This window comes from Sphaerodactylus townsendi, linkage group LG17 (assembly GCF_021028975.2).
Source record: "Sphaerodactylus townsendi isolate TG3544 linkage group LG17, MPM_Stown_v2.3, whole genome shotgun sequence".
NCBI lineage: Eukaryota > Metazoa > Chordata > Lepidosauria > Squamata > Sphaerodactylidae > Sphaerodactylus > Sphaerodactylus townsendi.
This window is the reverse complement of record NC_059441.1, coordinates 11,985,299-11,998,766: the sequence shown is the minus strand read 5'-3', so window position 1 is coordinate 11,998,766 and position 13,468 is coordinate 11,985,299. Positions and strand designations below refer to the sequence as shown.

Here is a 13,468-nt window from a genome sequence, read left to right as displayed (position 1 = left end):
TTGTATTCATTTAAGTGGGTCTTTGGAAACCTCGCCTGGCTCTTACTGAAGTAAACGGAAAGCTGTGCAGGCTTTAGGTGTCAAACTCGCAGCCCTCCAGATGTTATGGACTGCAGTTCCCATCATCCCTTGCCAGCATTATGCTGGCAGGGGATGATGGGAACTGCAGTCCATAACATCTGGAGGGCCGCGAGTTTGACACCTGTGCTTTAGGAAATTGCTGAAATTGGTGGGCCTTACTGGTGGGGAAGTGTTTGGGATTGCAGAGCTACTAGATAACGATTGGATGAATCCAAGCAATCATTGAATCATAGAGTTGGAAGAGACCCCAAGGGCCATCTAGTCCAACCCCCTGCAATGCAGAAACACACAATCAAAGCACTCCTGACAGATGGCCATCTAGCCTCTCTTTAAAAACCTCGAAAGAAGGAGACTCCACCACACTCCAAGGTAGTTCATTCCACTGTCAAGTAGTGTATTCCACCCTTACTGTCAGGAAGTTTTCCCTGATGTTTAGGTGGAATCTGTTTTCTTTCACCTTGAACCTATGACTCCCGGTCCCGGTCTCTGGAGCAGCAGAAAACAAGCTTGCTCCCTCACCAACATGACATCCCTTCAAATATCTAAACAGGGCTAGCATGTCACCTCTTAACCAAACTAAACGTCCCCAGCTCCCTAAGTCTCTCCTCGTAGGGCATGGACTCCAGACCTTTGACCATTTTGGTTGCCCTCCTCTAGACCCGTTCCAGCTTGTCCATAACCTGTCATTATCATCAATAATGCTGGTGGTAAAATTGTTTCTTCACGTTCCGTTTGCAGGTATAATGGAGAATCCAGTGGCGAGTTCTTCTCCCCCATCACATTTTCCAGACGACGAAGGCTCCAAAGAGAGCAATGATATTGTCTCAGCTGGGTAAGCCTCTGTTCTTGGGCTAAACACACGTGGCCCGCCTCCTGCTCTCTGAAGACGGTCTCCTCGAGAGGTCCTTTGCGCCCGGCTTTCAAATTCTCACTTCTAAAACTCCATTCCACTTCCAGTCGCTTCTTAATCTCCCCCTTCTTGTTTTGAAAGTCTCTCTGAGCATTCCAGCAGGGGAGATTAATAGAAGTGATGCTTGCATAGGAAATGATTTATGGGTGAATTCAGGGTTTTGGTATTAAATCTGCAGTCAGAATTTTCTGGATTGTCTAGATCGGTTAAACCGCTTAGAGCTGTTGAGCTTCAAGGAGTCGCGGGCAGGGAAGACACGATGGAGGCATTATAGCATTATGATGATGTCTGCCGTAACATTAGAACAGTGGTTCTCAACCTGTGGGTCGTGACCCCTTTGGGGGTCGAACGACCCTTTCACGGGGTCGCCTAAGACTCTCGACATCAGTGTTCTCCATCTGTAAAATGGATAAATGTTAGGCGTCTTAGTTGATAGTTCCATGGGAATGTCAACTCAATGCATGGCAGCTGTGAAAAAGGCAAACTCTATGCTGGGGATAATTAGGAAAGGAGTTGATAATAAAACTGCAAGGATTGTCATACCCTTATATAAAGCCGTGGCGCGACCGCACTTGGAGTCCTGTGTTCAGTTCTGGTCGCCACATCTCAAAAAGGATATCGAAGAGATAGAAAAAGTGCAGAGAAGGGCAACGAGGATGATTGAAGGATTGGAGCACCTTCCTTATGAGGAGAGGCTGCAGGTTTTGGGACTCTTTAGTTTGGAGAGGAGACGTCTGAGGGGGGATATGGTTGAAGTCTATAAAATTATGCATGGGGTAGAAAAAGTTGACAGAGAAATTTTTCTCTCTTTCTCACAATACTAGAACCAGGGGGCATTCATTGAAAATGCTGGGGGGAAGAATTAGGACTAATAAAAGGAAACACTTCTTCACGCAACGTGTGATTGGTGTTTGGAAGATGCTGCCACAGGAGGTGGTGATGGCCGCTAACCTGGATAGCTTTAAAAAGGGCTTGGGCAGATTGATGGAGGAGAAGTCAATCTATGGCTACGCATCTTGATCCTCCTTGATCTGAGGTTGCAAATGCCTGAGCAGACCAGGTGCTCAGGAGCAGCAGCCGCAGAAGGCCCTTGCTTTCACACCCTGCAAGTGGGCCACTGCGAATGGTAGAGTGCTGGACTAGATGGACTCTGGTCTGATCCAGCAGGCTCGTTCTTATGTTCTTATGTTCTTAGGGTTGGGGGTCACCACAACATGAGGAACTGTATTAACGGGTCGCAGCATTAGGAAGGGTGAGAACCACTGCATTAGAACCTGGGGTTTTCCGCTGACTCTGAAAGTTGGGAGACACAGACAAGTAAAGATTATTTTAGACAGCTCCTAGTCCAACAGTGATACTTGCTGCCACAGGAGACGGCGATGGCTGCCAACGTATAATGCTTCAAAAGGGGAGCAGACCAGTTCACGGAGGATGGGGTTATCAGTGGTTATTGGCAGAGGCGTACCAGGGGTAAATGGCGCCCGGAGACAAATTGTCTCCAGGACGCCCCCCAGGCTCTGCCCCCATTGCCCTCGACCCCACCCATGTCACCATGGACATGGGCAAAGTTTAGGGGGCCCACCTCCCCCCAGACTCCCACCCCTTCCTGCTCCCCAAGCCCCACCCCCCAGCCTCAGTGCTTATAAAAGAAGGTCTCCAAAGCCGGGACTGCAGTTTCTTCTAGCCAGCCCGGAGGGGAGGTCAGAAGAGACTGCAGGCTGCCGCCTGGGAGCCCAGCCGGCGGGGTTGAGGGGGCTTGGAGGCAGCAGGAAGTCCTGTGTCTTGTCATTTTTGCGTGCCTCGGACAGGTCGGGGCACACAAAAATGACGAGACAGCAGGACTTCCTGGTCACTTGGGGGGCCGATTTTGCACCCCCCACGTGACCAGAAGAGTGGTGCCCGGGGACAAGGGGTACCCCTTGTCCCTAGACAGATACGCCACTGGTTATTGGTCATGAAGGGTACCTGTTCCTTCCACTGTGCAATATACTAGTGTGGTGTAGTGGTTAAGAGCAGGTGCACTCTTACCTGGAGAACCGGGTTTGATTCCCCGCTCTGCTGCTTGAGCTGCGGAGGCTTATCTGGTGAACCAGATGTGTTTCCACACTCCTGCATTCCTGCTGGGTAACCTTGGGCCAGTCATGGTTCTCTCAGAATTCTCTCAGCCCCACCTGCCTCACCAGGTGTCTGTTGTGGGGAGAGGGAGGGAAAGGAGCTTGACAGCCACCTTGAGTCTCCTTCCAGGAGAGAAAGGTGGGGTCCAAATCCAAACTCTTCTCTTCTTCTCCTCCTTCTTCTTCTGTTGCAACAACGTCCCAAAGTGTCCCAATGGGCAGTCACTCGTGACCGTCTCACGGCGATCCTCTGATCCTTCCAGGCTCAACCACTCAGAGGGGTCCTGCAGCGGCTCCCAGTCGGCCCACAACCCGGACTTTGCGGAGGAGGCGTCGCTGGCTCCGTTGCCTCGAAACGAGTCGTCTAACAAAGCCGTGAACAGTGGGCTGAAACCCGAGGAGGAGGTGAGCGGCCAACAGAGGGGCGGCAGCCTTGGATTTCAGCCGTCACCTGAATTTAGCTTTCTATTCATGCCTCATAATGGAGGGTTGGATCCGGTAGAGCCAGGCGCGAATCCCCCCTCCGCTGCAGAAGTTTGCTGGTTGACCTCGGGTCAGCCAGACGCTCTCATCCTAGCCTACCTCACAGGGCTAGTTTGCGAGGAGAGAACAAAGCTGTAATGTGGTTGAAACCCTGACTCAGCAACTCTTGCACGGCACCAGATTTGATAACATCAGATCTAAATATACCAACCTACATTTTTTTCTTCCAATCTGGGCTGCCTGATCTTAGGTTATCTCTATTGTTAAACAACTCGGACCCCGGTCTTTGTGAAGAGATCGCCAATTTCATTGCGGAGATAGTTGAGAGTTCCCAGTAGAACGTATTTGTTGTGCTTCCCGTGGGGCCTTTTATCTATCATGCATCCATGCAGTTGTTCCCGATTCATGTAACTTTTTTCTGACTATGCCAATAAAGGCTTATGTATGTACAAAGCTGTAAGCTGCTGTGGCTTGTGGCTGGAGAAATGCCAACTGAAGTGAATCGATAAATAGATTCTGGTGGAGAATTTTCCCGTGCAAGGGGAACGCCGGTGTGACGTCTGAACTTAATATATCTTTTCTAAATGTATTCAAGGCACTTTTCGGGGTGTCAAAGCAACTGGGTTTTCTTCTGTCTCCTAGCAAAGAGCAAAAAGAGGCGGGTGGTCCAAAGGGCGAAAGAGGAAGAAACCCCTACGGGACAGCAACGCTCCGAAATCTCCCTTAACGGGCTACGTGCGGTTTATGAACGAGCGAAGGGAACAGCTTCGAGCAAAAAGGCCTGAAGTCCCATTCCCGGAAATCACCAGGATGCTGGGCAACGAGTGGAGCAAACTCCCCCCTGAAGAGAAACGGGTACCACTAAATTACCTTTACGCGTTAAAAGTTTCAGAGGGCATACTCTGTCTCACAAAAAGATCTTAGTAGATTGTCTATTCCTCTGCCATAGAATTCAACACGCCAGGAGCAGCAGTGGCGTAGGAGGTTAAGAGCTTGTGTATCTAATCTGGCGGAACCGGGTTTGATTCCCAGCTCTGCCGCCTGAGCTGTGGAGGCTTATCTGGGGAATTCAGATTAGCCTGTACACTCCCACACAGGCCAGCGGGTGACCTTGGGCTAGTCACAGTTCTTTGGAGCTCTCTCAGCCCCACCTACCTCACAGGGTGTTTGTTGTGACGGGGGAAGGGCAAGGAGATTGTAAGCCCCTTTGAGTCTCCTGCAGGAGAGAAAGGGGGGATATAAATCCAAACTCCTCCTCCTCCTCCTCCTCCTCCTCCTCCTCCTCCTCCTCCTCCTCCTTCTTTCAGAATGCTCTGCCTGCGACCCATCCTTTTCTCCCCCCCCTTTTATTTGAAGGTTTGATGATAGTCGTTCAGTGAACTGTAAATGCTTTTGCATCAAAGTAACATGTTCAGTGTTGCACAACGTCATGACTTTGACAAAGGCAGCGCATACAAACTGAATGATGATTCTCATATTTGAGAATTTGAGAATAGGGACTATATTCTAATGCGGAAGCGTGTGGTTTTCTCGACGGGCTGCACTTCAACATTGTAGTAACGTCTCTTCCTGAGCAGAACACAGCTGTGTTTTTCTGCGGCAGGAGAACTCGGATTGGGTCCAGCAGCGCCTTAGATGCCAGCAAGATTTGCGGGGGATGACCATTCAGGAGTCCAAACTCCTTGCGTCGGAGACTCACCTTACGAAAGGAGCTTTGACCCTTGAGCGCTCACACCCCGCAAAGCTTGCTGGCCTCTGTCGTGCTTTTGGATTCGAATCCGGCTCTTCAAGTCAGTCTGCTTTCCATGCATTGCATGCAGGTACAAAAGGTACCTTCGGGTTTCCAAAGAATGTGCTTGGCTATTTGCCGTGCCTCCTAAGCAGGGTGACCCCTTCCTAAGCAGGATGAAAGGATTTGGCAAAGAACGCTTGACTCTCAAAGCTGCCACGCCCCAAAATCATGTTGGTCTCTTAAGTTCTAGTGGACTCCAATTTAGCTCTTCCTATGTTCTAGAGCAGTGATGGCGAACCTTTTCGAGACCGAGTGCCCAAATTGCAACCCCAAACCCACTTATTTATCACAACGTGCCAACTCGGCAATTTAACCTGAATATTGGGGTTTTCGTTTAGAAAAAATGGTTGGCTCCGAGGCGTGCGTTACTCAGGAGTAAGCTTGGTGGTAGTTGGTGGCTTTGCTTTGAAGCAACCGTGCAACTCTTCCAATGGGTGAATCATGACCCTAGGAGGGTTTACTCAGAAGCAATCCCCATTGCCAGCAACCGAGTTTACTCCCAGGTAAAGGTTTGCACTTTAATTCTTCGTATGACAATCAGTGGGGTTTAACAGGGTTACCTGCACTGCTTCCCCAAAACTAGGTCTTAGGTTTAATGCTAATAATCGAGCCCAGCAGCCCAGGCCAGCCTAGATGAAGAAGAAGACTTTATTTATGGTCAATGACCAAATATACCAGCCTAGATGTGTGGGGGGTGGGTGGGGGTGACTCTGTTTGTGTGTGCCCACAGAGAGGGCTCTGAGTGCCACCTCTGGCACCCGTGCCATAGGTTCGCCACCACTGTTATAGAGTGTGGCCGTCGTTCCTTACGAAGAATGCGACTTAGCCAAGAAGAATTTCACGCATCCCGATCTTAACGTCAGCAGAAAATCCCATCCTGGTGTAGTGGTTGAGAGCAGGTGGATTCTAATCTGGAGAACCGGGTTTGATTCCCCACTCTTCCAGCGGAGTGGCAGAGGTTTACCTGGTGAACCAGATGTATTTCCGCACTCCTACATTCCTGCTGGGTGACCTTGGGCTAGTCACAGTTCTCTCTGTGCCTCACAAGGTGTCTGTTGTGGGGAGAGGAAGGGAAAGGAGCTTGTCAGCCACCTTGAGTCTCCTTACAGGAGAGACAAGGTGGGCTATAAATCCAAACTCCTCCTCCGCCGCCTGTGAATGCGGCAGGAAGTGCATTTGCGTAACAACAGAGGCTCATTTGGGATGGGTCACGCCTGTATTTTAGCCTTGTGGTTCTCAAGAGGAGGGAGAAAGTGTCCAGGGCAGGAGAAGAGTTTGTGCAGCCATAATGCATACGGGGAAGTGACCGGCCCGTTGTCTCACGCTCCATTCTCTGGATTCAGCCGTTAACCGTTGCCACAGAAGAGGAAGGCAGAACAGGATGCAGATAGGATCCTGGGAGGAAGCCGCCGTAGATGATTCTCCCACAGAGGAGGAGAGGCTGGCTTCCTGAATCAGTTTTGATTTTTGTGTGTGTGTGTGAAAGAAACGGATTAAAAAATGTCAAAACCGGACTTTTGACATACGGATTTCCCTGTCCAGTCCCTCGGCTTCAGGCCACCTCCCATTGTCTGCGGTCATCGCTGATGTCAGAAATGATACCGTTTCTGGTTCGGGAGGCTTCCGAAGATAGAGAAAAAGCCCCTCAGCCTTTGGGAATTCCACAGATGGCCTTCACTGGGGGTCCCAAGGAGGAGGGGTGGGCAGGGGCGTACCACCCAGGGGGACATATGGCATCCGGGCTGTGGCCATTTAGTCATGTGGGGGTGGGAAATTGCCCTCCACACCCCTCCTTCTTCCCCACCTGGTGCAAAAAAAGTTGTTTGGTCATGATGAGGGAAGGCAGCCACCCATATTTGGGGGAGGAAAGCGGAAAACTCAGATTTTGCACCAGGCAGCATTTTTCCTAGATACGTCTCAGGGTGGGGGTAAGAGGAAGGCAAGAGCACAGTTAGCCGTCTCCTTGGCAGAGGCCTCGGCATGAAGCTATTAGAGGCCCAGACGCCTGCCTGCTCTTTTTCCACCCTAAAGCCGTGACAAAGGGCATGTTTTGCCCCGGAGAATCCCCTCTCATGGGCAGTAATCCGGAGATTCTTGGCCAGTGTCAAGGTAACTGAGAATCTGCCAAGAATAGAGTGATATTGAAGCAGTAAAAGAGGGTTTGGCTCAGCACAAACCCGGTTATTTTTTTGTGATGCACCCAACGTATGAATAAAAAACAGGATCGTTGTTAATTTTTCCCCCCTTTCTGTCCTGGCAAATGAAGCAAGTTGCGTTACCTGCTTTCATACTGCTCACCGCCAGTTTCTTCATGGGGATGTAAGGGGGAAGAGCTTGGGGAGAAATTAAAAGACAAGCACAATGGCAGGAAAGGGTTGTTTTTTTATGTGGAAGGACGCCGTGTCTTCCTACTCGCTTGCGTCTCCAACTTGAGCGCGTCAGCAGCCCCCTTTGAGGTCCTCGGCCGCCGAGCTCTTTTCATCAAGCAAACGCAACAGGGCGCTTTGGGCAACGCGGATCCCATTCCGTTGGGCCTTGATTCAAAATAAATTAGCTGCTCTGGTGTGGGATCCAGTTCTTCCCCCCCTCTTGAGGATGGGATCGATGCCAGCACAACTTAAGAGAACATGCAAGTCAGCGAGTCTCTCTTGCCGATCGCCCTCTGCGTCGTAGGAGTTCTAGGGCAGGCAGCTGTGCTTTTAAAACCCACCATAAAACCAGGCTGCCGTTAAAATACGTATGGCGTGTCCACAAATCAGTCCGTGTTGCCTCAGCCAGCACATGTTAGCACAGGAAGAATGGCTTTTCAGAAGATGGCTGGGCTTGTACTTGGTATATATCCAGGGGACAGGAATGCTGCAGTTTAGGAACAGCTGTTGAGATTTTTTGGGGGAGGGAGGCTTTAATTTAACCCATGGGTAATGCAAACAGGAGAGTTTCCAAAGGTAGCTCTGTTGCTCTGCGGTAGAACAGGTAGGCTCAAATCCGGTAGCCCCTTAGTAACCGACAAGATTTTGGGGAGCGTGAGCTTGCGAGAGTCAAAGGCGCCTTTGTTGTATACACCAGTGTGGCATCGTGGTTAAGAGCAGGGGCACTCTAATCTGGAGAACCGGGTTTGATTCCCCATTCAGCCACTTGAGCTGTGGAGGCTTATCTGGGGAACTAGATTAGCTTGTGCACTCCAACACCTGCCAGCTGGCTGACCTTGGGCTAGTCACAACTCTTCGGAGCTCTTTCATCCCCACCTACCTCACAAGGTGTTTGTTGGGGGAGGGGGAAAGGGAAAGGAGATTGTCAGCCCCTTTTGAGTCTCCTTACAGGAGAGAAAGGGGGAACATAAATCCAAACTCTTCTTCCTCCTCCTCCTCTTCCTCCTCCTCCTCTTGCTCCTTCTCCTCCTCCTCCTCTTCTTCTTCTTCGATAGTTTCAGGGGGTAGCTGTGGGATGTCTGATGTGGGACAGCGAGTCGAGTCCAGTTATTCCCTTGGAGAAAAGCAACAATTTGTGGGATGTAAGCTGTTACCCTTGGAAGCTCATACCCCAAAGATCTTTTCAGTTCCTAATGGGGGATATGATTGAAGTCTATAAAATTATGCATGGGGTAGAAAATGTTGACAGAGAGACATTTTTCACTCTTTCTCACAATACTAGAACCAGGGAGCATATATTGAAAATGCTGGGGGGAGGAATTAGGACTAATAAAAGGAAACACTTCTTCACACAACACGTGGTTGGTGTTGGAATATGCTGCCACAGGAGGTGGTGATGGCCACTAACTGGATAGCTTTAAAAAGGGCTTAGACAGATTTATGGAGGAGAAGTCGATCTATGGCTACCAATCTTGATCCTCCTTGATCTGTGATTGCAAATGCCTTAGCAGTCCAGGTGCTCAGGAGCAGCAGCAGCAGAAGGCCCTTGCTTTCACCTCCTGCATGTGAGCTCCCAAAGGCACCTGGTGGGCCACTGCGAGTAGCAGAGAGCTGGACTAGATGGACTCTGGTCTGATCCAGCTGGCTTGTTCTTAAGGAGTTACCGGGGTCAAATGTAACCACAGTGAGGAGGCTCCCTCCGCTGATGCGGAACGCCAGAGGAGGATGAGGTGGTCTCTTTCTGTTTTTCCACGTTCCTCCTATCTTTTTGCTCTGCGACCATGGCAGCAAATGGTTCCGCTTGGTCATTGTAGGGCCTCTCGGGGATTAAAAAGAACAAATTTTTAAAAACCCTATTTCTCTCGTTGCAGCGCTACCTCGAGGAAGCCGACCGAGACAAAGAGCGTTACATGAGGGAACTGGAGCAGTACCACAAGACCGAAGCGTACAAAGTCTTCAGCCGAAAAGCCCAGGACAGGCAGAAAGGCAAATCGCACCGTCAAGGTATTCAGGCCCTCGGTGAGCCTCGCAAAATGCCGCCGGGATGCTTAGATTCGCGGGTCTCCGACAAACGGCTCACAGCCTGTGTCGGTCACCATTTCGCTTGTTCTGCTTTTGCTTCGGACAGGACGTGTTTGCAACATACATACAGCTGGACGGTTGGTTGCTTATTTCCCAGTCCAGCGTGTCCTCCGCACATTATTTGTTTCTCTTGATCTTTATCTCTGAGCCAGTCGCCAGAGTTTCATTCCACTCTTAACATTCCTTCAGTAACCCTAAAATAAACAAGAATCAGGACGGAGTTTGAGGCTGTGGAGACAGAGAGGCTGTGCTTTGAAAATGCAAGTTGATTTTTCGGTGGCTGGGCCTAGTGTGCGGAGGCCGCAGACTTGGGCAACAGCAGTCTCTGGACCTTTCATAGGGGAGATAATAGTTAAAACAAACTAAGAAAAGACTGGGACTTCAGCACCCTGTTTTGGCAAGAAGAAAGCCCGTTCGCTCCCGTAATCGGTGAACTGGTCTCTCCCTGATTGAGATCCCACTCTGGGTTGGAAAATCTCTCAGGGTGAAGCTTGGGGAAGGAACTGAGAGCCAGCAAGGTGTCGTGGTTAAGAGCCAGTGCACTCTAATCTGGAGAACCGGGTTTGATTCCCCGCTCGGCCACTTGAGCTGCAGAAGCTTATCCGGGAAACCAGATTAGCTTGTGTGCTCCAACACGTGCCAGCTGGGTGATCTTGGGCTAGTCACAGTTCTTCGGAGCTCTCTCAGCCCCACCCACCTCACAGGGTGTTTGTTGTGGGGGGGGGGGAGGGAAAGGAGATTGTCAGCCCCTTTGAGTCTCCTTACAGGAGAGAAAGGGGGATGTAAATCCAAACTCCTCCTCCTCCTCCTCCTCTTCTTCTTTTATAGTGGTTAAGATGTCAGACTAGGACCTGGAAAACCCAGGAGGGAAAGGGGAGATATAAATCCAGCAACCCTCAAAACTCTAGGTTTTCTTGAAACACATGCACACCAAACTACTACAATAAACAGGCAGGCAAAAAATGCATCACATGGTATATTGGTTCAGGGCAGGGGCGCTGTGATCCGGAGAACTGGGTTGGATTCCCCGCTCTGCCACTTGAGCTGTGGAGGCTTATCTGGGGAACCAGTTTAGCTTGTGCACTCCAACACATGGGAAGGGAAAGGAGATTGTGAGCCTCTTTGAGTCTCCTTATAGGAGAGAAAGGGGGGGATATAAATCCAAAACTCTTCTTCTTCTGAGTGGAATGCCATGGAGTCCACTTTTCAAAGCAGCTGTTTTCTCCAGGGTAACTGTAGTCCTGACATCAGCTTTAATTGCATGAGATCTTCTGTTGGCAACCTGAATCCTGTGTGGCCTGATTAAGCATACAAGCCTTCCCCTGCAGGGACGTCCCATCTGCACAAGAATGGCTGCTTTCCTGGTGTGGTTACAATCCAGTTCTTAAGAACATAAGAACATAAGAACTAGCCTGCTGGATCAGACCAGAGTCCATCTAGTCCAGCTCTCTGCTACTCGCAGTGGCCCACCAGGTGCCTTGGGGAGCTCACATGTAGGATGTGAACGCAATGGCCTTCTGCTGCTGCTGCTCCTGAGCACCTGGTCTGTTAAGGCATTTGCAATCTGAGATCAAGGAGGATCAAGATTGGTAGCCATAAATCGACTTCTCCATAAATCTGTCCAAGCCCCTTTGAAAGCTATCCAGGTTAGTGGCCATCACCACCTCCCGTGGCAGCATATTCCAAACACCAATCACACATTGCGTGAAGAAGTGTTTCCTTTTATTAGTCCTAATTCTTTTCCCCCCAGCATTTTCAATGGATGCCCCCTGGTTCTAGTATTGTGAGAAAGAGAGAAAAATTTCTCTCTGTCAATATTTTCTATCCCATGCATAATTTTATAGACTTCAATCATATCCCCCCTCAGATGTCTCCTCTCCAAACTAAAGAGTCCCAAACGCTGCAGCCTCTCCTCATAAGGAAGGTGCTCCAGTCCTTCCATCATCCTCGAGATTTTGCCCTTCTCTGCACTTTTTTTTTCTATATCTCTTCCATATCCTTTTGAGATGTGGCTGACTCAGAACTGGAACACAAGGACTCCAAGTGCTGATGGTCGTCGCATCTCACTGGCTTTATATAAGGGGCCCTGTTTCTTGGGGCCCTGTTTCTTTGTCACAGCCTAGGCCAGGGGTGTGCAACCTGTGGCTCTCCAGATGTTCATGGACTACAGTTGGCCATGCTGGCAGGGGCTGATGGGATTTGTAGTCCATGAACTTCTGGAGAGCCACAGGTTGCAGACCCCTGCCCTAGGGTGATGGCAAGATGGAACTCAGGAAGAGGCTGTGCCACCTGTGAGAGCAGGTGTGATTCTCAGGAGTGCCCATTTTGTTCTGTGGGTCAAAGGAAATTGGCCAGATTGTCGGCATGGAGCAAAACCCAAATCACCAATGACAGAGAACAGGCTAAGGCCCACATTTGCAGAATAATCCACTTTTCATCTACTTTCAATGCACTTTGAAGCTGGATTTTACTGTGCGGAACAGCAAAACCCACTTGCAAACGGTTGTGAAAGCGGATTGGACGAGCTTTGCCAATCCCCTCTCCCCGCTTTTTACAATAGCTCTTACTCGTCTTTCTTTTTTTTCCCCCCAGAAGGAGCACGACAGACGGCCCATGAGCTTGAGGTGAGATGTTAATTCTTCCTGATGCATCAAAATTTTTAAAAAATGTAGATTGAGGACGTTTGTAGACCTTGGGTTTCTCCAGATGAAAACTACTAAACTTCAATAATAATTGTGTGTTTGAGACATAACAGTCACACACGAGCAGAGGTGGGATCCAGCAGGTTCTCACAGGTTCCCGAGAGTAGGTTACTAATTATTTGTGTCTGCCGAGAGGGGGTTACTAATGGGTGATTTTGTCACGTGATTTTTGCCTTAGCTAAGCCCCTCCTCTCAGCAGTAGTGCGCAGAACTTGAAGCAGTCTAGCAGGAGGTGCACCGGCGTGCGTGGCAGCCTGCGCCTGCGTGCATTCGTTTCCCGCCCAAGGACCGGCGCAGCGGCTGCGTCCTTGCCACAGCCCCGCCCCTGGAATGCCCGGCCCGTCGTGCCCCGCCCAGCCCCATTGGCGCTACGCCACAGTTTGAATCCCACCACCATGGGAACCTGTTACCAAAATTTTTGGATCCCACCACTGCACACGAACCTGTGCAAGTGTCTGTTATATGAGGCTGTCGACATCTGAGGGTTTAGGATCCTGAATCTCATAAACTGGGGTTTACATCTTGCCCACAAGCTGGGCTTTAAACCTTGGTTTAGTTGGCAGACAAGGTGCCAGGAAACCTTTCGCCATGGCAGGTGAGGGGATAAATCCAAATTCCTCTTCCTCTTCTTCCCATGCTCCTCCACGTCAAGCCTGCTGGGTGACCTTGGGCCACTCACAGTTCTCTCAGGACGCTCTCCACCCCACCTACCTCGCAAGGTGTCTGTTGTGGGGAGAGGAAGGGAAAGGAGCTTGTAAGCCACCTTGAGTCTCCTTGCAGGAGAGAAAGGTGGGGTACAAATCCAAACTCCTCCTCCTACGCAGTGGCATAGGAGGTTAAGAGATCGTGTATCTAATCTGGAGGAACCGGGTTTGATTCCCAGCTCTGCCGCCTGAGCTGTGGAGTCTTATCTGGGGAATTCAGATTAGCCTGTA

General features: G+C 50.1%; 1 protein-coding gene across 3 annotated transcripts in view; it reads left to right on the top strand.

Annotated features, from left to right (window-relative positions):
- The window catches only part of HMG20A (high mobility group 20A), a 63,466-nt gene that overhangs the window by 39,665 nt on the left and 10,333 nt on the right, over window positions 1-13,468 (top strand). For 2 of the 3 annotated variants that reach the window (XM_048481808.1, XM_048481809.1), the window contains 5 exons: window positions 820-913; window positions 3,369-3,510; window positions 4,231-4,443; window positions 9,621-9,768; window positions 12,424-12,455. In XM_048481808.1, the coding sequence (XP_048337765.1) occupies window positions 825-913; window positions 3,369-3,510; window positions 4,231-4,443; window positions 9,621-9,768; window positions 12,424-12,455 (624 nt within the window). In that variant the 5' untranslated portion in view covers window positions 820-824. The remainder of the gene's footprint in view (window positions 1-819; window positions 914-3,368; window positions 3,511-4,230; window positions 4,444-9,620; window positions 9,769-12,423; window positions 12,456-13,468) is intronic. The other variant, XM_048481811.1, reaches the window with a different exon arrangement.